The sequence below is a fragment of the Microcaecilia unicolor genome, chromosome 5 (genome assembly GCF_901765095.1).
Source record: "Microcaecilia unicolor chromosome 5, aMicUni1.1, whole genome shotgun sequence".
NCBI lineage: Eukaryota > Metazoa > Chordata > Amphibia > Gymnophiona > Siphonopidae > Microcaecilia > Microcaecilia unicolor.
The window spans coordinates 159,375,464-159,399,890 of NC_044035.1; the positions used below are offsets into that span (position 1 = coordinate 159,375,464).

The following is a 24,427-nucleotide window of genomic DNA, read 5'->3' on the forward strand; positions in this document are numbered from 1 at the left end:
CGGTAAGCGTCAGCACGCGTAAACTGCCGATTACCGCCAGGTAAGTGCCATGCTGTAGAAAATAGAAAATATTTTCCACTGCATGTTTTGGACGCACGTCAAAAATGGAATTACTGCCAGGGGCATGCGGTAGCCGGGCGGTAGTTCCAATTTAATGAGCATTGGACGTGTGTAGTCACCTACATGCCTTAGTAAAAGGGCCCCTCACTTATTTTTAATAAAATACTAGTATGAGCGGCAACAAAATATGCATATATCTAGCAGGGGCATAGCCAGACACCCAAGTTTGGGTGGGCCTGGGCTCAAGATGGGTGGGCAGAAGAACTCTACCTTGTCCCACAAGTGATTTGGTCTCTTCCTCTCTCGCCTACATGCCAAATGATCTCTCAAACATTCCCCCTCCTCTGCATACCTTTTAAATAGCAGATTTTCACTGGCGGCAAGCAGCAGCTAATACACACTGCTCATATTGACCCCACATCCTTCCCTCTGATGCAACTTCCTGTTTCTGCATAGCAGAAATACATCAGAGGGAAGGCTGTGGGGCCGCTGCAGGCAAAGATCTGCTATTTACAAGATATGCAGGAGAGACAATTGTTGGGAGTTTGACTGGGGGAGTTTGGGGATCCCTGCCAGCCACATCATAGGTTTGCTGCTACTTGGTGGGCCTGAGCCCAAAGTGGGTGGGCTCAGGCCCACCCTTGGCTACGCCACTGACATCTAGGTGTGACCACTTATACCAACCCTACAGCTGGTATAAAAGCCCGCACTTAGATAATGCATGTGTATAAATCATAGTATTCTATAATTTATGTGAGTAAGTATGCACTCTGTTTCACCAAAAAATCCACCCATATGCACAGCCACTGGCAAATTAGGTGACACCATAACACAGCAAGTACTTTTACACTAGTCGGTATTCTAGAAGTGGCCACTTACATGCATGGAGGGGCATTTTTGAAAGTTAGTGCAAGTCAGAATTGGGACGTCCTTTTCATAGCATCCATATAATCGTCCATCTCACAGCCTTTTTCAAACAGGAAAAATGTTGGGATTTCCTGTCCGAACGAGGACGTTCTCGCACTGAAAATGTCCAAAATGAACAGCCATTTTCCAAAATGAAACATCCAAAATATCAATCATGAAAAAGCAAGCACAAAAATATCTGTCTGGCGTAATTTGTACAAAAATGGCCACACAGATGTCCCTGCAGAGCAAAGGTGCAGAATAGTGGTCGATACAGTGGACTTTAAACAATGAGACCCAGGTACACATCCCACCTTAATTCCTTTATATGTTATTGTGAGCCCGTCAGGAACAGATAAAAACCTATTATACCTAAAGATACACCACTACAATAGCTATCATGCTTGCAGGTATCTTATAAATTCAGATACAGTAGGTATTTTTGTTTTCCAGGAGGGCTCACATATTTGTACAGAAATAAAGGAGTTAAGAGTTACACCTGGGTTCCATTGTTTAAAGTCCATTGTACTGATCACTAGGCTACTCCAGTGGCATAGCTACGTGGGGCCTGAGGGGGCCTGGGCCCCCGTAGATTTCAGTCGGGACCCCCCTCCCGGTGAACCTGCCCCCGCCCCCGCCTACCTTCCGTTTTGCTGGCGGGGGACCCCACTCCCCGCCAGCCGACGTCCTCTCCGACCGTTCTGCTGCAGAGAAAAGTCTTCCTCCTTGCATGCTGACGTCCTGCACGTTGTACATGCAGGACGTCAGACTCAGAGAACATGCTAATAATACCTGAAGCTGTCATACAGCCTAGTATCCACTGTCAGTTTCACTTCTTAGGGGGTTGGAAGGGGATCGGTAACCACTGGGAGATGAAGGAAGAGTCATGCCGTCATCCTTTCAGTGGTCAACTGCTCAATCAGGGCACCTTTTTGTACACTGGACACGACTGAAACAGGTCTAGATAAAAAAACATCCTTCATTTTAGACTTGGATATTTCTTCCCGTTTCATTATCGTTGAAAGACGTCCTAATTTTGGGCCCACCCTAGTCCCAACCAAAACACCCCTCCCCCCCAACATGCCCCTTTGCTATTTGGACGAACTGCCGTGTAAAATGTCCAAATTCTGCCTTTTGAAAACCATGATTTGGATGTTTTCAGCGGATGGACGTTTTTGGCCATTTTGAGACGTCCATCTGCTTTGAAAATGAGCGCCACAGATTACTAGAATACCGCAACTTACACGCCTTCTTGCTGCCTAAAACTAGGCAGCTGTTATAAGAATTACTCCCATTGTCTTCTTTTCTGAATTAAATGTTAAATTATCTATCAAGAAAGACAAACAGAACCAAAGAAAACAAAGCATTTAATCAAGATTTTTTAATTGGTATATTAAGCAGATAAAAAGAAATTAAGCATAAGGAAAATATAATGTACTATGATCGTTAATATTTGATGACAGTCTTGCAGATACTAAACTGAAGCGTTCCAGAGCTAAATACTATACAGTACAGTGTTGATTATCCGATCTTCATTAATCTAACCATCCAGCATATCTGACAGACCCCCCCTGGTGATGTCATCACATTTATTTCTATTAAAAATCTTCTGTTTTAGAACAATTTTTTAAAAGCAGGAAGTCTATACCTTTGTTTATGCACTGTTTTCCGTATTATCTGACTTTTCGCTTATCCGACAATGGGTCAGTCCAGTTTACGTCAGATAATCGAGACTGTAATGTACGTGGAAATAAGGGTCAAAGAAACAAATTGTATTTTACTGAACTAACAATACAGAGTAAGCTCCGTTTTGGACAGGACAGCTAGGTATAAAGGACACCCACGTATGAATCTTTACAGTTAGCATGTATCTCATAAAAGGATAACTGAAAACAAAGACTTCTGTAAAATACCTCTATGTTTTCAGTAAATACACGTGTATATGGTGGCACACACCCAGGGGTGTGCTGGTAAAGTTTTAACAACGGGCTCTCTCCGGGCATAGCCGGCCCTGAAATTTTTTTTTTTTTTTTGGGGGGGGGGGGGGGGGGGGGGGAAATACATGCCTCTCTCTCCCCTCCCTTGTGCGGGCATGCTAGGCATACCTTTGGTGGGGACCAGCCAATAAATGGACTGCCACCATTCTCTGCTGCTTGTTTCTGGCTCTGAGCAGCATGATGGAACCTTCTTGTGCTTGCATGAAAAGTCCCAGCCTGATGCGCAGAGTCAGAAACAAGGAGCAGGGAGAAGCAGCACTCTATTTACTTGGCTAGTGGGGTCAACATCACTGCCAGCAAAGTAAAAGAGAATTCAGGAGGGGGCCCAAGCCCAAATTTTGGAAGTCAGTTGTTAAAGTAGCCATGGGGAGGCCTACTTTAACAACTGGCTCCCAAAATTCTTAAAAACTTAACAAACGGCTCTCGCGAGCCCGTGACAGCCCGCTCCAGCACACCACTGCACACACCACAGCTGCGTACGTCTAGTAGCACTATAGAAATGATAAGTAGTAGTAGTAGGAGCAGTTATTTTAAAGAAAAACACATTGTAATTAAGATCAGCATAGCTTGGGATTTTGCAAGTGTAAATTTGTAAGGGAGAAGGGGATTTGGATTTTAGCTCACACCTTTTCAATGGTAGTTCAAGGAAAGTGACATTCAGGCACAGTAGGTAATGTCACTGTCCCCAAGGGTTTACAATCTTAGAGGCTTTTTTACAAAGCGGCGGTAAGCTTATCAAACGTGAAGAAAAGACTAGACGAATTTCATATTTAATATAAAAAGTAGTTTATGAACTGAATATCAATCATATTCAGGAAGCATTTCTTGAGAACTACTGCTGGCCCAACTCAGCTGCCACTGCTAATTCTACCTTAAGCGCGCGCCATTTCTGGTGCACCGTAAAAAAAATTTCATTCTATAGTGCGACACTGACCTGGTGATAATGGAGCATCGCCGAACGCTGCCCAGTTAGTGATGGGTTACCACAGGAGCCCTTACTGCTACCTCAATGGGTGGTGGTAAGTGCTCCCCCCCACAACATGGCCACTTGGTAAAAGTAATCTTACCGCATGGCCATTTTTTTAGGGGCTTTTTACCCGCTGCAGTAAAAACGGCCCTGGCATGTGGGAAAAATGACCCCTACCTCTACCGCAGGATCCTTTTTCCCACAATTTAGTAAAAGGACCCTTGAGTTTGTACCTGAGGCAATGGAGGGTTAAGTGACTTGCCCAAGATCACAGGGAGCAGTAGTGGGATTTGAACCAGCTTTCTTGGTTGTAAGCTGCTGCTACTACTACTCATCATTTCTATAGCGCTACTAGACGTACGCAGCGCTGTACACTTGAACATGAAGAGCCAGTCCCTGCTCAATAGAGCTTACAATCTAATTAGGACAGACAAACAGGACAAATAATAGATAAGGGAATTACTAAGATGGAAATGATAAAACATGGGTACTGAACAAGTGAATAAGGGTTAGGAGTTAAAAGCAGCATCAAAAAGGTGGGCTTTTAGTCTAGATTTGAAGACGGCCCTGAGATGGAGCTTCACATACCGGCTCAGGAAGTCTATTCCATGCATATGGTGCAGCAAGATGAAAGGAACGGAGTCTGCTCTAACCATTAAGCTACTCCTCTCCTTCACTGATGATTTTATAGCCTAAACAAGTAAGTGACGGCATTTGCACGTAGAAGTGGTGAATTTCATAAAACTGGATATTGAGGAAGAGCCAATTAAGGAGCCAAGTGAAAGAAACTCCTTGTTATACAACATTTGGGGCCGGATTCTATAAATGGTGCTGGAAATTAGGTACCTCTATTCAGCAAAGGGCACTAACCATTAGGCTACTCCTCCAATCCCTATCATTATTCTGTTCTCCTTTACATATGGAATTTTATAAGTATTCCAAGGTGCAAATTGTTTCCTGCGGAACTTTTTGTCTATTTGATTCAATGCCCTTTTTAACATATAGCACTTTGCCACCACTAATTTGATCCATCCCATCACTGCAATATAATTTGCACTCTAGTATGAGTATCCCATTGGGTATCTTGCTTCCAGCAGGTCTATCATAACTCTCTCATTATTTTTTAGGCTTCTAGCATTTGTATATAAACACTTTAAACAATGTTTTTGTTCCCTAAAGGGCAGCTTGCACATTATTTAGGTTAATTATGTTTTAATGTTTCCATCCTATTTTCAAAATGTGAACCGAACAGATGTTAGTGTTAATGTTATATTCCCCACAACACCTTACAGTAGGTTCGGAGTGGATTACAATTCAAAATATAACCAGTCTGATAAACTGGGAGCTCAGTAAAATAAAACAGGTTAACAATAAAATAGCAAACACAGGGGTCCTTTTACAAAGACGGCCTGAAAAATGACTTGCGGTAGTGTAGGCACGGGTTTTGGGTGTGCGCCGATCCATTTTTTAGTGCGTCTGTAAAAAAGGCCTCTTTTTTTGCCAAATATGGACGTGTGGCAAAATGAAAATTGCCATGTGTCCATTTTGGGTCTGAGACCTTACCGCCAGCCATTGACCTAGCGATAAAGACTCATGCAGTAACTTGGCGGTAATGACCTACGCACGCCAAAGGCCACTTGGCGAGCGTCCGTTATGCATGCCTGAAAATAAAAAATATTTTTCAGACGCACATATCGGATGCACGTAAAAAATTAAATTACTGCAAGAGCCACGTGGTAGTTGGGCAGTAACTCTATTTTGGAGCACGTTGGGTGCAAGTAGACGCTTACGCAGCTTAGTAAAAGGGCCCCATAGGGAGCTGTTTACTAAGCCGTACTAACCGTGTAGATGCTTCTATGTGAAGGAACAGAGATTTAAAGTATTACGAGTGTCATATTTAGAGGTTAGTACATGGATCATTGAGTACACATAACATAGAGCTATTAATATATGAGCAGTAACATGAAGCTGGTTAAAGATCTGTCATCAGCAGAAAGCAAAAGTATGTCATCACACACCAGTGTCTTTAAATTGACTCCTGACGCAGGCACTTGATGCCGAAACATGGCCCATGTCGGGTCTGTCAATAAAGGACTATTAAGTATCCCATGCTTGAATGGTCCCTGGTGCTTTTTTGTATTTCGATTGTTGTGTGTACTCTGGCAGTCTCTTCTGCTGACGGTAAACTAAAATAACCCACCCAATATTCAAAAGCACCGGTGCGAAAACCAGGCCCGAACGAGCTGTTAGCTGCCTTGAAGCAGGTGTGAATGCAAATATGCAGATGTTTTTAAAAATATGTATATTGCTACAGTAAACTCAGAAACACATCTATACTTTGTGAGCCTGCCCAAACCACATTTGCAACCTATCCCCTTCCAAACTGCGGTATGATGCATTACAGTTGCAATACGGCAGCTAGACTGATTTTGAGAGCTAGTAAATTCAACCCCTCTTCTTAATAAATTACATCGGCTTCCATTCACGTATTAGGTTTAAAATTGCCTGTACGGTCTTTAAAGCCTTGGAAGGACAAAATTCAGTCTGCTTTTCTAAAGATTTGACTTTACTAACAATTGGGCGAACTTCTAGAATTATTCATTTTAATACTTTCTTGTTTCCTAATTTTAAAGGAGTTAAATATAAGAGATATTTGAGTAAGTCTTTTCAATACTTAGCAGTAAAGATCTGGAACAATATACAGTATCAGGTTAGGTCTATTTGGTTTTATTTTCTATTCAGGAAAAAGGCCCTATGGTTTTCAGATATAAGCCTGAATTAAATATAATTTTTACTAAGCTGGAATTCCATCTGTATGAAATGCTTCTTATTCTTGTAATCAGCGATGAATCCTTTTGGAGATATGGCGGAATATAAGTTATTAATAGAATAGAATGCAGATTTAATCCTGGAAATGGCTTTCTAAAGGCCCTGTTAATTCCTATCGGTGGCTCTAGCGTTAGCGCGAGCTAATTTTTACCGTGTACTAAAAGAAGTTTGTGCGCCTACAGTGCAGCTTAGTAAACAGGGTCCTATAATTGTTGTTTTCACGAATAGGGCATCTACATGTGAAAATGCCACCACTGACGTGTACACGCCACAAAGCCTTCTAAAATGATCTTCAGTATCTGTAACAAGCTTTCAAGAGTTATCAACTAATTTCCTAACTTTTATTTCTACATATTCAAGCGCACTAACAGGGCAACTGCAATTCCTTGCTCTAGAACTAAATAAAAATATTTAAAAACTGTATTTGTCATTGAACAAATACATACCTCTATATGGATTTACAAGTAAGTAATGTATTGCCTTTGTTTACAGTAGTAATAAAAAAAAATTCCCATTTGTTTATTATAATATTGATCATTCTTATAGCTAATATCATTTACACTTAATCACCACACCTAACCTACCTGAGGAATAAGATCTTTTATGTTTCATTTCCTCATCCCTATCTCTGTGTGAGCTTTAGTTTGTGTAAAATATTAAAACAGTCAAGGGCAGAATCCATGGGTAAGTAGGCCTCCAAAATTCTTGCTACATGATTCACTTTATTCTAAGCATACTTCAACATCAGATTTTTCCAATGTGGCAACTGGGAAGGACTGTTGGGACAGTAATTTGGATGGATAGTTTTCACTCAATTTCTCTTTTGTCCCAAGAAAAGACTAAGCCTAATCTTGCTGTAACATTACCCAGTAAATGCAATATACAGATGGACTTTGAAGAAGCTTCTACGGTACAGAATTTACATTAGTAGGAAGGACAAACAAAATAACCTTTTTTTCTTTAATAACCCCCTTCTGATTCAGAGCTTCCAAATACATATTTTCACTTTTACTGCAAGAAAATAATCTGATATTAGGAACTATGTGTTTGTTCCATGCCCAAAGGTGGGCAGCTCCAGTTAGTCCTTGTTTCTTTCTAACACAGAATCAATCCTAGTTATGCAAAATAACCACATTATAAATATGTCACCTTTTCTTCCCGACTACTGTCTCTAAGGCCAACCTCCACCAATCACCCCCCTTTACCACAGAAAGCCTAATGCATGCAGAGCCGCTGTGCAGTTTTAGATCTGCGGAGGGTTCCATGTGTTCCACATCCAGCGGAGAGGTAATCTGACCTTCTCCCTACGTCTGAGCTGCAGCTGGAACTTCTTCAACAGATGTTAACAGCTGAAATTTGATAAGGGGTCTGTAGGCAGCCAAACGTTCACTATTCAGGGGGTTGGACTTCAGGTTCACACTTTGAAGGGCCTTCATGGAAGTCAACTTGTCCACAGGAATATCTGAGTCAGAAAAATAAAGGAAAAAAAAAGCAGGAAAGTTAACATCTATTTATTTGGATTTTGATCACACCTTGAGCAAATACCTGAATGTAATTCACCTTGAGTTATTAGGTGAATATATTTCACCTAGTAACTCAAGGTGAATTACATTCAGGTATTTCCCTGTCCCTGAAGAATTCACAGTCTAATTTTTGTACCTGAGGCAATGAAGTGACCTTTGAGGCCTTTTTCCTTCATATGTTATTTTTTGGCAAGCAGTGCTGAACAAGATATTTATTTCACAGTATTTGTTGATTGAATGCTCATCTTACTCCATTCAAAATATTCCACAGAGGTACTTAGGGGTCCTTTTACTAAGCTGCAGTAAGCACACAATAGTGGTTACCACAGCGAAAAAAGGCCTTACCGCAAAGTGTGCTCAGGCGTCCCATGGTAATTTAAGTATGTGCGTGCACTACCCATGTGCTAATAAATAAAATTTATTTGTTAGCACTGGGGCGTATCTGGGTAGGCATGTTCCGTGCTAACTGGTTAGCGCAGCTATATTGCTGTGCGCTAACGGATTAGTTTGTGAATAATGCGTGAGCTTACTGCCTACAAAACAGGTGTCAATAGGGGCTCACGCGTTAATGGCCACACACGAATGGGAAAATTAGTGCATGGCCATTAAATCAAAAAGAGAAAAAGCAGCCATTTTACCCATATGGAAAAAATGGCCTTAGCGTGTGAGAATGACCTGCATAAGGATGCGCTAAGGCCACTTTTTTCCGCAGTTTGGTAAAAGGGTCCCTTAATAAGTTAGACTCCAGCATATCAGATTTCTATTTGACAAGTTTATTCAGGCTCTAACCACTCCGGCACAGTAGTATCTCGGTGGAGCCAGAAGATATGCAGGCACCAGTGATATTTAGGGTCCCTTTTACTAAGGTGCGCTGAAAAGTGGCCTGCGCTGGTGTAGGCGCATGTTTTGGATGTGCACAGGTCCATTTTTCAGCATGCCTGGGAATAAAAGGCCTTTTTATTTTGTGGCCCAAAATGGATGTGAATCAAAATGAAAAACCAGCGCGCGTCCATTTTCGGCCTGAGACCTTACCCCGCCACCCACTGACTTAGCGGTAAGGTCTCACGTGCTAACCGAGTGGTAAGTGTCAGTGGTAAGCTGACGATTACCGCCGGGTAAGCGCCACATGGTAGAAAATAGAAAATATTTTTCCACCTCATGTTTTGGACGCATGTCAAAAATGGAATTACCGCCCAGGGCATGTGGTAGCCAGGCAGTTGTTCCAATTTGACGCGTAGGTGCCTACCCGCCTTAGTAAAAGGGCTCCTTAGTGACCTGATACCTACCAGGCAGATAGGACCATATAAAACGCAGTCCTATCTTTGCCCTGTTAGGAATATTGCTGCTGGAACTGAATATCAGCCAGCACTCACATAACTTCTGGGTCCACCGAAGGCCTGGAAATTTAATGCCAGAACCTGCATAAGGCCCAGCACTGAATATCTAGGTCAGATTTAGCCCACAGTGCCCAATGCCTTTAAACACAGTGGACGGGATATTCGGAAATGAATGTTTACGCTGACAGTCAGAGGTATAGCCAGATCAATTGATTTCTGTTGGTTCATCAGATGCATACATATGTTTACTTGGGGAATAATAAGAGGGGTTAAACATAAAACCAGAGACAAAAAGAGGGTTAGGCATAAATCAATAAAATGTTGATCACTTATGTCCCAAATGGAGAAGAATATGTAGTACCATGTGGTGAACTCAAAAAACAAGGAAGTTTCTTCCTCTCTCCTGTATCTCTCTATGGTTACATAAAACTTTTTGTTTACTAGAAAAGAGGATAATTAATACTGTACAAATAGAACTTAAAAGTTAAATAGAAAAAATAGTTACCAGAATGTAAGGAACATATTGCTAAGGATACAGTTAAAAATATATATTAGACATTCATTAAATGTAATACAAGTTCTGCTATATATACCTATCAAACTGGTCAGATCTCAGAAATTAAGCAAGGTCAAGCTGGAACTTAATGGCAGAGCGAGGGCAGAGGAAAAGAGGCTGCAAGAAAGGAAAAGCATACCAGTGCTGTATCCTGCCTAGAAAATCATCAAGGGCCATGACTACCTTAGTCTGTGAGAAAGAGAAGGTGCTAATACTAAGGCCGCTGTAGCCTTTTTAGCTCAAGGTAGAAATCAGCTGGCGGTAAATGCCAAGATGCTCATTAAATTCCTATGGACGTCCCAGCGTTTATTGCCAGCTGATTTCTATCGCTATCTAAAAACACTACCGCAGCTTAGTAAAAGGACCCCTTCATGAGGTTTTAATCTATGCATACGCCCTTTCATAAGGGCAGAGGTATCTGTTGTGTCTCTGGTTGATGCAGCTTCACAGAGACCTCAACAGCTTGTGCTGGGTATCCCAGTGCCTGCCATTTCTAACCTAGTCACCGACCCTGAAGCTTATTAGCTTTCCAGAGGTATCAACCCAATTGTTTTGTGTGTGTATACTGTTTCCCAAGATAACTGCATCTTGATTTGAGGTTATAAGAAAATATGGTAAAATAGAAGGTTAATTTAAAAGTAGCCCAGAGGCTTCTAGGAGGCACGAGGACAGGAATGCTTGTAGAAGACATGCAAAGATTAAAAAAGTGAAGTTCTTGTTTTTTCCTCAGGTTTTTCAAATGATTGGTGGTGCTGATTAATGACTCATTTCACATCTCTATTAATTATCTGGTACAATTCTGTACTGTTACTATAACAAGACACACTGCTATGATAACCCTGCCACTGTTACTGCTTGTTACATTCAACAGTTCTCATCCAACACACACACATCCTATGACTCATTATTGGTGTTAACAAGTTGTACTGCTTGGAATGCAATGAAATATCAGGCAAAAATAATTAGTGAGCTTTTGAAATAGGAAATTGAAATACTTTTCCCCTGCTTATGTTTGTTTCATGTTGCCCTTTGTGAATGCTATAGCGTGCATCAGTCTTGTTGCGATCAACAGGGGGGGGGGGGGGACGTTTTCAGAGAAATCTAGCTGCAACAACATCCAGCATTGTATGATATACCTGTTTTTACCACTACCCAGGACTCGATAAGCAGCTAATGCATCAATTAATTAATGTTTCTGGAGCACTATTGATTTTGTGATATTGCATCAATATAACCAATATAATTCTAACCACCATCCTTCACGCTTTTTCAACAAGTCTATTCTAATCTAATATGGACACTTTTATTCCACTTAACCGAACTGAAGCTCAAGGCAGATAACAATAAAAGAAACTTATTTCTTACCAGAGTATTAAAAGCAGAGAAATACCAAACATTAATTTTTAAATAAGCATTGGTGAAACAAATATGCTTTCAGAACACGTCAGAAAGAATAATAGCCTACAGCTCTCGAAGTGCACGGTAACCTATTCGACAAGTCAGTTCCTCTGCCTATAATTGATCTTTGTCTGGTAGAGCCTTTCTGGAATAGAGTGCTGGGATAAATAGTTAAGTGAATTTCCTAAGATGAGCACAGAGATTTAGCTGAGGAATAGAGAGAGATCAACATATGTAAAGATATTTAGAGGCAAGGACCAAGGAAAACTGTAAATATGACGGATAAGAGTTTGAACCCAATTCTTGCTTTTAATTGCAATTGGAGTGGATCTAGAAATGGTTTGATCCTACGTAAAAAATTTAAATCAGCAAAAGTTTTTCTAATGATTCCATTTTACATGTTTTTCCATTGTTCTATTTGAGTCCACTGTTATTCCCAAGATCTTGATGTCTAAATGGAGTGAAATTTCAGAATTAGCCAATCTTAGAGTCAGTGTCGGCAGAACAGAATCTTGCCCTCCTACCCTTAAAATGTTGGTTTTATCTGCAATTAATTTTTATCCATTAGCTAGAATCCATTGATCAATATTTTGAAACACTAGGTTCATGACAGCAGCAGTATAAAATGTTTTGTACATTTTTGGGATCTTGCTGGGTGTTTGTGACCTGGATTGGCCACTGTTGGAAACAGGATGCTGGGCTCAATGGACCTTTGGTCTTTCCCAGTATGGCAATACTTATGTACTTATGAGATCCCCAAAGTGCACGATACTCTGTTCAGTCTACTCAAAAAAAAAAGATTGAATAGGATAGGCAAAAGGAGAGAGCCCTGTAGGACACCCTGAGACATATGCCAAGATTTTGAAACATTTCTGTTCCAAAAACTTGTCAAGACCTGTGTTTTAAAAATACGTCAGACTCTGGACTCGGTTTACTAACGTGTGATTTAGCAGACATTAAACTCAAGCCCTTTTATTCTCCGTGAGACTCATTTATTATGAGGCCAATATTCAGACTGTGGTTGGCAGTGAACCTGAATATTCAATGCCGCGACTCTTCCGGTGACCAGCATTGAATATCTGGTTTATTTTTGGCCAATTTAAACTTAACTGGCCAAATCAATATGAAGCGCTGGCCAGTTAAGTTTTTTTTTTTTTTAATTTTTTTTTAATTTATATTTTTAATTACATCAAGAACATCTTGAATACAGATAAAGATGATTTAGTATCTTAAAACAAAGATTATCAAAGCATAAACTTTAAGGAAATTTGGAAAATAAGAAAAAAGATCCATTACTCGTCTATAGTCCACAATTAGCAGGGGGTTTTCACAATTTTAAGGAAACCTGTAAATTTTTAGAAGCCAACTTCTAAAATCAAATCATGTTGGCCGGTATAAGCTATCCAGACAATACAAACTATCTATGGGGTTGATGTTACTATTGTCCCTGGTAATGGCTGTAGTGGATCTCCCAACTTTACTTCTAAAAAGGAATTCAATTGACTTGCCTCAAAAAATACATACTTAATTGAATTTATTTTTATCACACACTTGCAAGGAAAGTTCAGCCAAAATAATGCCCCAAGTTGCATTACTTTTGGTCTCAGTTTAAGAAATTCCTGTCTTTTTTTCTGCGTAGTTCTAGAGACATCCGGGTACATTCTGATTTTACAGTTAAGGAAACCTGGTCTTTTATTAAGAAAAAATTGCTTAAGTATCCAGTCTCTGTCCGGTTGGAGTATGAAAATCACTTTGAGTGTAGCAGTTGTCAGGCCCACATTGTCTCCCTCAATAATTTGAGTCAAATTTAAGTCCAAAGATTGAACATTTGCCTCCTCTTTTTGTAATAGTTCTTTCTTCCGAAACGGTTCTACATAGAAAATCTTTGAAATTGGTGGATGTGATTTTTCTGGAATTTTTAGAACTTCTGTTAAATACTGTTTGAAGGTTATCAATGGAGAAATGGCAATCTGCTTGGGAAAATTAATCAGTCTAAGAGCATTTGAACGTTGATAATTCTCTAGTATTTCCACTCTATTTTGAAGATACAAGTTTTCTTTAATTAAATTCAATTGAATTTGCTGAGAGTTTTTTATTGCTAAAGAATTAATTTCCACCTCTTTGCCCAAAGACGTCAATTTCTTATCTATTTCAACAATCTTTTCAGTATCACAGTTAAGTTTCTTATTTAATTGAGAAAACTTTTGTGTAAATAAAGTTTCTAAACTTACAAGTGCTTCCCAAATGTTGTCCAAGGTGATTTGTTGAGGTTTTTCAGGCAAAAATGATCTATTTGGAATATCCAAAGTAAGAAACGAAGAAAAGGCTGGTTGACCTCCCACTGCTCCGTGTTCTTCCTCAGAGGCAGCTTCTCCTCCCCCCACCTCTGCTGTTTGCACAGCAGGATTCATCGGCGTCTCAGGCGTCGACCCAGCACCCGCGCCAGGAGACCCCGTCGCGTCCTGCGCCTCAGGGAGTCTCCGGACTGAGTTCAGCGCCGCGGCCGGCATAGGAGGAGGGATCCTCATCTCGGGGCTGAAAGATGTTTCTTGTTCAAGCTGAGGGAGCGGGAGACCTCTCCCCAAACCCTCAAGCAGCGAACCAGACCCCGTCAGCGTGCCCGGGAGAAGGAAGCGATCCATAGTCACAGCTCCAGGTAAAAGGGGAGTAGCGGGTCCTCCTCGCGATTTACCTCTCCGTTTAGGCATATTTTAGAGGTGTCAGATAGCAAAAAATAAAAAAGGAGTTACGAGCAAGTAACAACGGAGCAACCTTCCAAGCTTGTTACTCAGCCGCCATCTTGCCCCCTCTGTGGCCAGTTAAGTTTATAGTGGCCAAAGATAGTCCTGCTACACAGGCGGCCCAATTTGGCCACCAACCTTAGCCGGCGAGGTGCTGAATATTTACAATATAGCCAGTTAGCCACTATGGGCCAGATTCTATATAAGATGCCTAAATAATCCATGTGGTAAACATTTACGCCTAAGAGTATTGTATAAGCAGTATAGATTTACATGCACTGGCCCATATTCTATAACTGCGGGCGTAAATCTTGGAATGCCCACATCATGCTCATTTCTGTATCCATAGCCATGCCCCTTTTGAACTGGGCAGATTAGAATTTAGATGCAGTTCATTATAGAATGCATTTAGCGAGTTGTGCGTGTAAATTTTAATTATTGCCAATTAGTGCTCATTATTTGCTTGTTATGTGCTATTATCAATGCTGATTAGCTTGTTAAGCCAATTAAGTTACGCACATTGGATTTTGGCGCGAATCTCTAGGCGTGCTATGTAGAATCTGGCAGTATGAGCTGACAACAAACATTCACCAGGAGATAACCGGCTGTCCCCGCTGACTATTAATGCATAGCAGGTTAAGTGCTATTTAACCGACCAGGTGCCATTCCTGGACCGGTTAAATAGCGCTGAATATTGGAGGGTATGTGCTTAGCTTGAATTAATACAAGTGTATTAATTCAAGCTAAGCACATACCCTCCAATGATATGCATTAGTGCATGTTAATAAATAGAGCACTCTGTATTTAATACGGCCAGCAATAGTAATCAGTAGGTGATTTCACTACATACCTTTGACTTCAGAATCCTATGAAATGTTAAACATAAATACCTTACAGCTCTGCACCCCAAGCCTGACCTGCACAACTTCATTCCACTCTAGCACGGAGTACCTCTCTCCTCACATCAGTTCTGCCAAGTCACCGCAATCTTGATCTGCTGTTCCACTTTCAGTTCTAGTACAAACTGCCTATCAGCTTGCCCTAGTCCCTTGTCCCTATCTCCCCCAATAGACAGATTCTCTAATCTAGAGTGTTCCAACCCTCTATTGGAACCACATCTTGACATTGTGGTTTTCAGGATTAGCACAATGAATACACATGTGAGAGATTTACTAACATAGATATATCGAAAATAAGAACATAAGAATAGCCATACTGGGTCGGACCAATGGTGCATCTGATCCAGTATCCTGCTTCCAGCAGTGGCCAATCCAAGTCACCAGTACCTGGCAGAAACTCAATTAGTAGAAACACTCCATGCTACCAATCCCAGAGCAAGCAGCGGCTTCTCTCATGTCCATTTCAATAACAGACTATAGACATTTCCTCCAGGAACTTATCCAAACCTTTTTTTAAACCCAGATATGCTAACCACTGATACCACATCCTCTGGCAATGAGTTCCACAGCTTAACTATTCTTTGAGAGAAAAATATTTCCTCCTATTTGTTTTAAAAGTATTGCCATGTAATTTCATTGAGTGTGCCCTGGATATGAGCAAGGAAGACCGGGCAGCCAGAAGGAACTGTATTTTCTTAGAAAAAAGGAGACAGTGGAGAAGAATCCTTAATCTAAGAGTGAAAGTCCAGGACTAAAAATGGAGGGCTATAACTTTTTGATAGTTTCCTTGCTCAGTAATTATTGAATTTTGTTACTCACCCGTTAAGATTTTTAAGCCCTTGGTTCACAACAATATCTAGCCTTGACTAATTTATTGGGGCTAGGAGACATGTGGAGTGAGTGAATTCTAGTGTCAATCAGCTCCTAATTTTATTGGTCCCAGGTGGAACCCAGAACAAATTCCTAGCCAGTTAAACCTGCAAGCCAGTGTTTCCCGAGTTATGCCCCTGGTCTGCTATACAGCAGAACATAGCAGCTGTAAGTCTCCAACCCAGTAGGGTTACAAATGCATACATAAATAAATAAAGTTAATAATTTACTTTCCATGTATTACTCGTTTATTAATTAGGCAGGTTACAATAAAACATACAGAATAAACACACAATACAAAACATAACACAATAAAAACAGAGCTGAAATCCACAACAGCTCTTAATTAATCGAAACCAAAATAAGCTTACACAAATAAGTGTGCTTTATCTAGATAAGTGTGTAAGTATTTGTATATGTCTGTGTTGGCTCTGTGTGCACTAGTGATTGGGAGAAGATAGGAGAGGGGAGAGGCAGTTTGAAAGGATCAACTCCTTAATGTATCAATGTTTCTATGCTGCATATGCTGAATCTTCCTCACCCATAGAGATTCAATGTGCCATTTTGGGGGGAGTTTATTTCTCTGGAACCCCAAATCTAATCAGGCCCATTTTCAAAGTCAATGTGTTTTTTCCCTGGTTTTCCCTCATGCCAAACTTGATCTTGGCTCTTCAGTTTTCAGGGAGTTATTTTGCCTATGGAAATACACACAGAACTTTTTGACACCTTTTTATATAATTTATTTTCAATATGCCCTTGACTTGGAAATAAAAAGGGTCCCAGGGGTGGCCCACATAACTATAGTCTGGTGAGCCTGACATCAGTGCCAGATATGATGGTGGAAGTTATTCTTAAGATAACATTACTTGGCATAATGGTTAAAAAAAACACCCTGCTTTGATTTGACCAAGGGAGGTCTTATTAATCTATCAGAATTCTTTGAAGATGTGAATAAACTTGAGGATAAAGGTCAGCTGGTCAACATGAGTGTATCTGGATTTTCAGAAAGCAATAGATATTCATCACAGGATTTTAAAAAATCATGGGATAAGATGCAATGTCTTATTGTGGACTTGTAACTGGTTAATAGATAAGAAATAAAGCAGAACTAAATGGTCAGTTTTCTCAATGGAAAGCGCTAAGTAGTAGAATGGGACTTTCAAATTCAAACGGATTGACATTTGGAACATAACACACCCGATATCATGGTAATCAAGAATAATACTGTGATTTTCATCAGCACTGAAGCACCAGGAGACACGAGAATTAAAGACAAAGAATTGGGGGGCCCTTTTACTAAGCCATGTAGGCGCCTACACGCACCCACAGTGCACCAATTCGGAACCACCACCCGGCTACTGGCAGTAATTTCATTTTTTACGCACATCCAGTATGCGCGTTGGAAAATATATTTTATTTTTCATCATGTGGCGCTAACCAGGAAGTAATCGGCATTATACATGAGCTGATGATTACCGCCCGGTTACTGCGTGAGAACTTACAGTTAAGTGAATGGGTGGCAGTAAGGTCTCAGGCCCAAAATGGATCCATGCCAATTTTCATTTTGCCGCACATCCATTTTCAGCCCCCCCCCCCCCAAAAGGCCTTTTTTTGCAGGCGCGCTGAAAAATGGACCTGTGCACGTCCAATACACGTGTTTACAACAGCACAGGCCATTTTTCGGTACACCTTAGTAAAGGGATCCCTGGGAAAATTAACGAAGTATTGAGACTTGACAATAGAAATGGCAAGACTCTGGAACAAGCCATGTTAGGTTATCTCTATTGCTGGAGGAACCTTTGGCAGTGTTACATCAAGGCTGGGCAAATTTCTACAAAACCTTGACATTTTAGATTTGACAACAGCAGACTTATAGAAAACAGGTTTGCTGAGTTTAGGCTACATTTTGTGATGATACCTGGATAATTCCTAAGATTCTGGACGAAGTTTGAATTCTTTAGTAATACAAGACAAATGTTTGTGTTTTGCGCTATGTATACGAATAATAGTAATATTAAAAACAATATTATAAATGTAAAAATAATTAACACCAGTGAACTATCCCCATCCTAAACTGCTTAGATCTAAATCTGAGCAGAGAGGTTGCTGCATGACTTTTTCAAGGTCACACAGTGAATGATGGATAGTGCAAATTAACTGTGGTAACATTCAGGTTTCCAGCTCTGTGCTATAAACATTCAATTTACACTGCCAGCAGTGCACCTTAAGCCAACATTTATTACAAAACTGACTGACAGAAATCTCTGAATGCCAGGGAATCAGGTAATACTGCTTCTATAGAATAAGGCCTATTGTTGTCTTTATTGAAGCCACATCCATTTCTTCTTTATCTACAGAATTCTAAGATCCATTCTTGTCTCAGGCAATGTCACCAAATAACTTTTACTTTGTCATTTCAAGCATGACTTGGCAATCTGAGTACTTTCAGGATGTTGAAAATCAAACTTCATAAACTCCAGGAGGAAACAGCTTAAAGAAATACTTTGAAGAAGGACAAACTGAAAATTGAAACTGAGATTACAGTTGCTTCATATCTGGATCTGGTCCTGTTCCATTGTGGTTCAATAAAAGCATATAAAATTTCAAGAATTAACACAGACAGGAACAGCCTATGTCTCAGGAATAAAGTCATCAACAGTCTCTCTCTTTACTCTTTCCTTCCTGGATTGCATTACAAGTCATTCTGCACAGTCTTAACCCAGGTAAACTGGGATAGATTAAAGAAAGAGCGCCAAAATTTAGGCACAAACAATATGGGTGCTAATCCCCTAATTCTATAAAAAAAAAACCTCCAAAAACTGTGTGTCCAAATTTGCATGCACAATTTAATTGAACAACAAGCCAATTAATGCCAATAATTGTTTTCTTTATTTTATAAGTTTGCAATTATACATCAAGAAAATTCTTGAAACACATCAAGTACGATTAACAAACAATCACCATTACAATAATCCAGGAAAAAATATAAACTAATCATATCTTCATCAGACCACAAAGAGGGGAAGGAATCCAACCCATTATCCAGAGGATGTTGGTTAACCTAAGAAAAGTGAAATACGTATATTCAGTGTAGTCGACCTAACACTCAATCAAAATGGTTCCATTAAATGACTAAGAAGCCAAAGGAGAAGACAATGAATGAAACCCCTCTACCCTCTAGAAAGAATTGTAACTGGGAGGATTCATGAAACACGTAAGTATATTGAGCCAAAAAAAAAAAAAAATATATATATATATATATATGTATTTTTTTTTTTACAAGGAAATCTCAGTTGCTCCCAAAGATAGAACATGAGGCTTATATGCTAAGAATGTCTTCCTATGTGTTTGAGTCCACTTTGATATATCTGTGAAAATAGAAAGTTTCCCTCCTAAGAAAGTAGTATCCGAAAGTCTGAAAAAGAGGCGCAACAGGGCCTCTTTATCCTGAAGAAAAACAAAAGTCACCAATAATGTAGATTTGGAAACCACTATGTGAGTAATAGTTAAGCTATCTGAAGATTGTTTTATTTTTTGGCGCGCAGCAGCTACGCGCCTCAAGTGGCATTTGATGTGCGTAGACCATTACTGCCTGGTTACCGTGTTGCAAACCGTACAAGGAGAGACTTGCCATCCTGAACATGTATACCTTAGAGGAAAGAAGAAACAAGGGTGACATGATACAGACGTTCAAATATTTGAACGGTATTAATCCGCAAACGAACCTTTTCCGGAGACAGGAAGGTGGTAGAACTAGAGGACTTGAATTGAGGTTGAAGGGGTGCAGACTAAGGAGTAATGTCAGGAAGTATTTTTTCACAGAAAGGGTGGTAGATACGTGGTATGCCCTCCTGCAGGAGCTGGTGGAGATTAAAACGGTAATGGAATTCAAACATGTGTGGGATAAACACAAAGGAATCATGTTTAGAAGGAGTGGATCTACTGAATCTTAGTGGAGATTGGGTGGCAACGTTGGTAAATGGAGAGTTTTAAAAAAAAAGCTGGGTGGACTTCTACGGTCTGCGCCCTGATCGTGGCTGAATAGATATGAATGGGCTGGAGTGTAAATTTTAAGGGGCTTCAACGTTAGCTTCAGAACTTTTAGTACAGGAACAGTGCTGGGCAGACTTTTATGTTCTGTGCCCCGAGAAAGGCAGGGACAAATCAAACTCTGGTATATATATAAAGTATCACATACCATGTAAAATGAGTTTATCTTGTTGGACAGACTGGATGGACCGTTCAGGTCTTTATCTGCCGTCATTTACTATGTTACTATCCAGCTCATTTTCGAAAGTGATCGCTGGCCATTTTTCGGGAGATGGCCGGCGATTTCTTAAAAGCGGCGAAATCGGTATAATCGGAAGCGGCATTTTTGACAGCATCGCCGCTTTCCTGTCGCTTTGCCGGCGAAGTTCAAGGGGGTGTGTCGGTAGCTTAGCGAAGGCGGGACATGGGCGGGCATGGGCGTGGCTACCAGATGGCTGGCTTTCACCGATAATGGGAAAAAAAAGCAGCGTTAAGCAGTATTTTGCCGGGTTTACTTGGTCCTATTATTTTCACGACCAAGCCTCAAAAAGGTGCTCCAACTGACCAGATGACCACCGGAAGGAATCGGGGATGACCTCTCCATATTCCCCCAGTGGTCACCAACCCCCTCCCACACTAAAAAAATAAAAATAAAAAACTTTTTTGCCAGCCTCTATGCCAGCCTCAAATGCCGTACCCACCTCCGTGACAGCAGAATGTGTTCTATCCTTTGACAGCCTTTCCCTGGTTGTGATATGGCTCTCGGGTGAGTGTGACACCTTTTCTGTTAGGTGCACTGCACAGTCACATCAGCAATGCATTGTGGTGGGTGTAGGGTAGTGGGCTCTACTCCCATGGTGCTTTTCCCCCTGCTAACTGGGTCAGAATGTGCCCTGTTTTGTTTTCGGTAGTCCATGAGTTAGTGGCCATTTTTGTAAGCCAGTTTTAGATCCCTTTCATGTATTGCCCACGTTAGAGAACTTAGTTATTACCTTGAATGTTGCTGAAAGAGGGCATTGTACACCATTCTGCCATCTCTGACCTACTGCCCAGGGAGACTCTTTGCCAGTGGGGCACAACCTCTGATCTGCAGTTAACTGTGAGTAAACGTGCTTATTCAAATAAAGGAATTTTTCAAAGAGATTAGTCTTCAGGTGTCAACTGGTGTGCCAAGGTTATACAGCAGCAACAAGTCCTAGAGGCCTGCGTGTATGCAGGTCCCTGGAGCACTTTTAGTGGGTACCGCAGTGCACTTAAGGCAGGCGCACCTATGCCCACCCCCCCCCCCCCACCTGTAACACTTGTGCTGGTAATAGGAGCCCTCCAATACCCACTGTACCCACATGTAGTTGCCCCCTTCACCCCTAAGAGCTACGGTAGTGTTGTACATGTGTGGGTAGTGGGTTTGGGGGGGGGGCTCAACACCCAAAGTAAGGGAGCTATGCATGTGGGAGCGTTTTCTGAAGTCCACCGCGCTGACCCCTAGGGTGCCCAGTTGGTGTCCTGCCATGTGAGGGGGACCAGTGCACTACAAATGCTGACTCCTCCCACGACCAAACGCCTTGGATGTCGCCGGGTTGGAGATCGCCGGCATTTTTTTCCATTATCGCTGAAAAACAAAACCGGCCATCTCAACCCCAGCGAACTCTAGCATTTGCCCGGGCTAAACCGTATTATCGAAAAAAAAGATGGCCAGCCATCTTTTTTGATAATACGGTTCCGGCCAGCTGTAGCGCCGCCGCCAAAATAGATCGTCAGTGATCTATTTCGCCAGCGACGTTCGATTATGCCCCTCCATGTTACTGAAGCAGCATCTGGAGAACTTGAATGCTGTCTAGGAACTGAAAGGTAATGCATTTTATGCAAAGCCGGAAATCCAGAATCAAATTAATGGGTCCTTTTACTAAGGTGCGCTGAAAAATGGCCTGCAGTAGTGTAGACGCGTGTTTTGGGTGTACGCAGAATTATTTTTCAGTGCACCTACAAAAAATGCCTTTTTAAAATTTTTGCCGAAAACGGATGTGCGGCAAAATGAAAATTGCCACGTGTTCATTTTGGTTCCGAGACCTTACCACAAGTCATTGACCTAGTGATAAGGTCTCACACGGTAACCAGGCGGTAATGGTCTATGCGCATCAAATGCCACTTGGCGCACGTAGCTGCTGTGAACCAGAAAATAAAAAAGTATTTTTTGGACGCACGTAGTGGAAATTACCGCAAGGGCCATGCGGTAACCAGGCAGTAACTTCAATTTGGTGCACATTGGGCCTGGGTAGGCGCCTATATGGCTTAGTAAAAGGGCCCTATAGCTATCTGAAGATACATTCACTACTGTAGCAGCATCTGGAGACTTGAACGTTGTCTAGGAACTGGATGGTCATATATTTTATGCAAAGCCGGAAATCCAGAATCAGAATAAGTACATTTCTCCTTTAAAAATATGTACACAGATCTTTTGTGAGAGCAGTCACAAGTTTAGGAAAATTTAATATACGCAAGTTTAAATGTCTCACATAATTATCAAAATGTTCCAGCTTATGATGAACCAACAGCTTATCCTGAGCCATACTGGATTCTAAGGCTTGGGAGTGCTGAACCTGAGATTTATTTATTTATGACGTTTATACCCCAAAATATATAAACACACATATCAATAAGGAAAGAATCGTAAATATATAAAGAATTCCAAGATGCCAAGTCTTCTTCAAATTTGCTAATCCGGTGTGAATGCTGACTAAAGGAAGACAATGTCTCAGCACATACCGTGTAGGGTGACTCCAGAGCAGTCCAAATGGCCTCCAATGTCACCTCCTCAGGTGTTACTAAGGGAGGAATCTAAGGGGAAATCTCCCCAGACTTGTTCCCTCATGCCTCTCCAACTCCAGGTCTCTGAACCAGATCCTCTTCTGCTGGCTCCAGCCGCAAACAATCAGGCAGCTGCGGCATGCCCTCGGGTTGTTTGCTCATCACTCCTTCCGTTGACTGGGAAACCCCAAAACTGCAGGATCTTGTGGTGGTTGGGGAGAAATCGGTCCCGCTGGGCTGAGTGAGACCTCACTCCTGAAGACCAAGCTCTCTCTCATGCTTGAGCCAGACAATACGCCCAATGGGGTCGCCAAGAAACCAGAGATTTCTGCCTGCTGCAACTGAGGGTCCGATGGCTGCTGGCAGCTGCAGCGACCTTCCCCTTCCTTTTAGGCATTGCAATAGGTAAGTCGGTAAAACAACTGCATCACCATCTTGGATCCACAATATTGGCTTTTTAAGAAGCAATAATTGGAACTAATTAAATTTAATAATTATTTAAGTCAAAAATTGATAAGATAAGAAAAATTTTGCCAGCTGTATCTTTTGAGAGGCTAGTGAGTTATTCTATTTGTTCAAGGTCAATAGAGTTAGGAACTCCAAGTGACAGAGTATGCCTCTTTTAAACTGGTCAGTTTGAAGGAGACTAAAAGACTATTGTTAAGATATTCTTCCTCTCATTGTACTTTAGATAGTTGTCCTGCTTATCTTTTTTAAATCTTCATCACCAGTTTTGAATAAAATGGTTTATGTCTTAGTTAAATCTGTGTCTGGAACAAGGACACTATTCTAACTATCTAGGCCATATTATTCTTACGCCATTCTTAAAGAACCTATCTGGCCTAACATCACAGGTTAGTACATATAGGCCAGTGGCATCCATGCCTTTACTTGAAAGATACTAGAAGCTATAGTTACACAACAGCTTGTGGAGTATTTAGATAAATATGATATTTTGGGGCCCTTTTACTAAGTGGCAGTAAGCCCAGCATGGCCAATCAGGAGCTACCGGCGACCCAACGTGGGCACTGGCATTAGTTCCACCCCCAGCGTATGGCATTTCTGTCACTGCAGGAGGTTACCCAGTGGTAATCAGACAGTGCCACATGCTACCCAGTTACCGCAGGGTTAGCGTGGGAGTTCTTACCGCCACTCAAATGGACAGCAGTAAGTGCTTCCCCCTCCCCCCATGGCCATGCGGTAAGAGCAATCTTACTGAATGGCCATGTCTTTTTTTCAGCCTTTTTAGCTGTTTGTTCTGACCTGGTTTTACAGCCTGCTTTACTGACACAGACTACTCAGTAATTACTGTGGATTCCTTTGAATTCGTATTAGGTAAATGAGACTTTTATTAGAGGTTCTAAAATACACAATGATTAAGATATATACAATGATTAAGCTATATATATACACAATGATTATAACTGAAAAGAAACAATACCTATAAACAATCATTACATCACCGGTCCCTACATCCAAGCAATGCTAGGAGTTTCTAAACCAGGAAAAG

The 24,427-nt window shown here is 41.1% G+C and overlaps 1 protein-coding gene across 1 annotated transcript in view; it reads right to left on the reverse strand.

The window, feature by feature from the left end:
- Window positions 1–5,706: 5,706 nt before the first annotated feature.
- Window positions 5,707–24,427, reverse strand: part of LRRC20 (leucine rich repeat containing 20) — a 295,773-nt gene continuing 277,052 nt past the window's right edge. Inside the window, exon 5 of the mRNA XM_030203505.1 lies at window positions 5,707–8,221. Within this exon, the coding sequence (XP_030059365.1) occupies window positions 8,064–8,221 (158 nt within the window). The 3' untranslated portion in view covers window positions 5,707–8,063. The remainder of the gene's footprint in view (window positions 8,222–24,427) is intronic.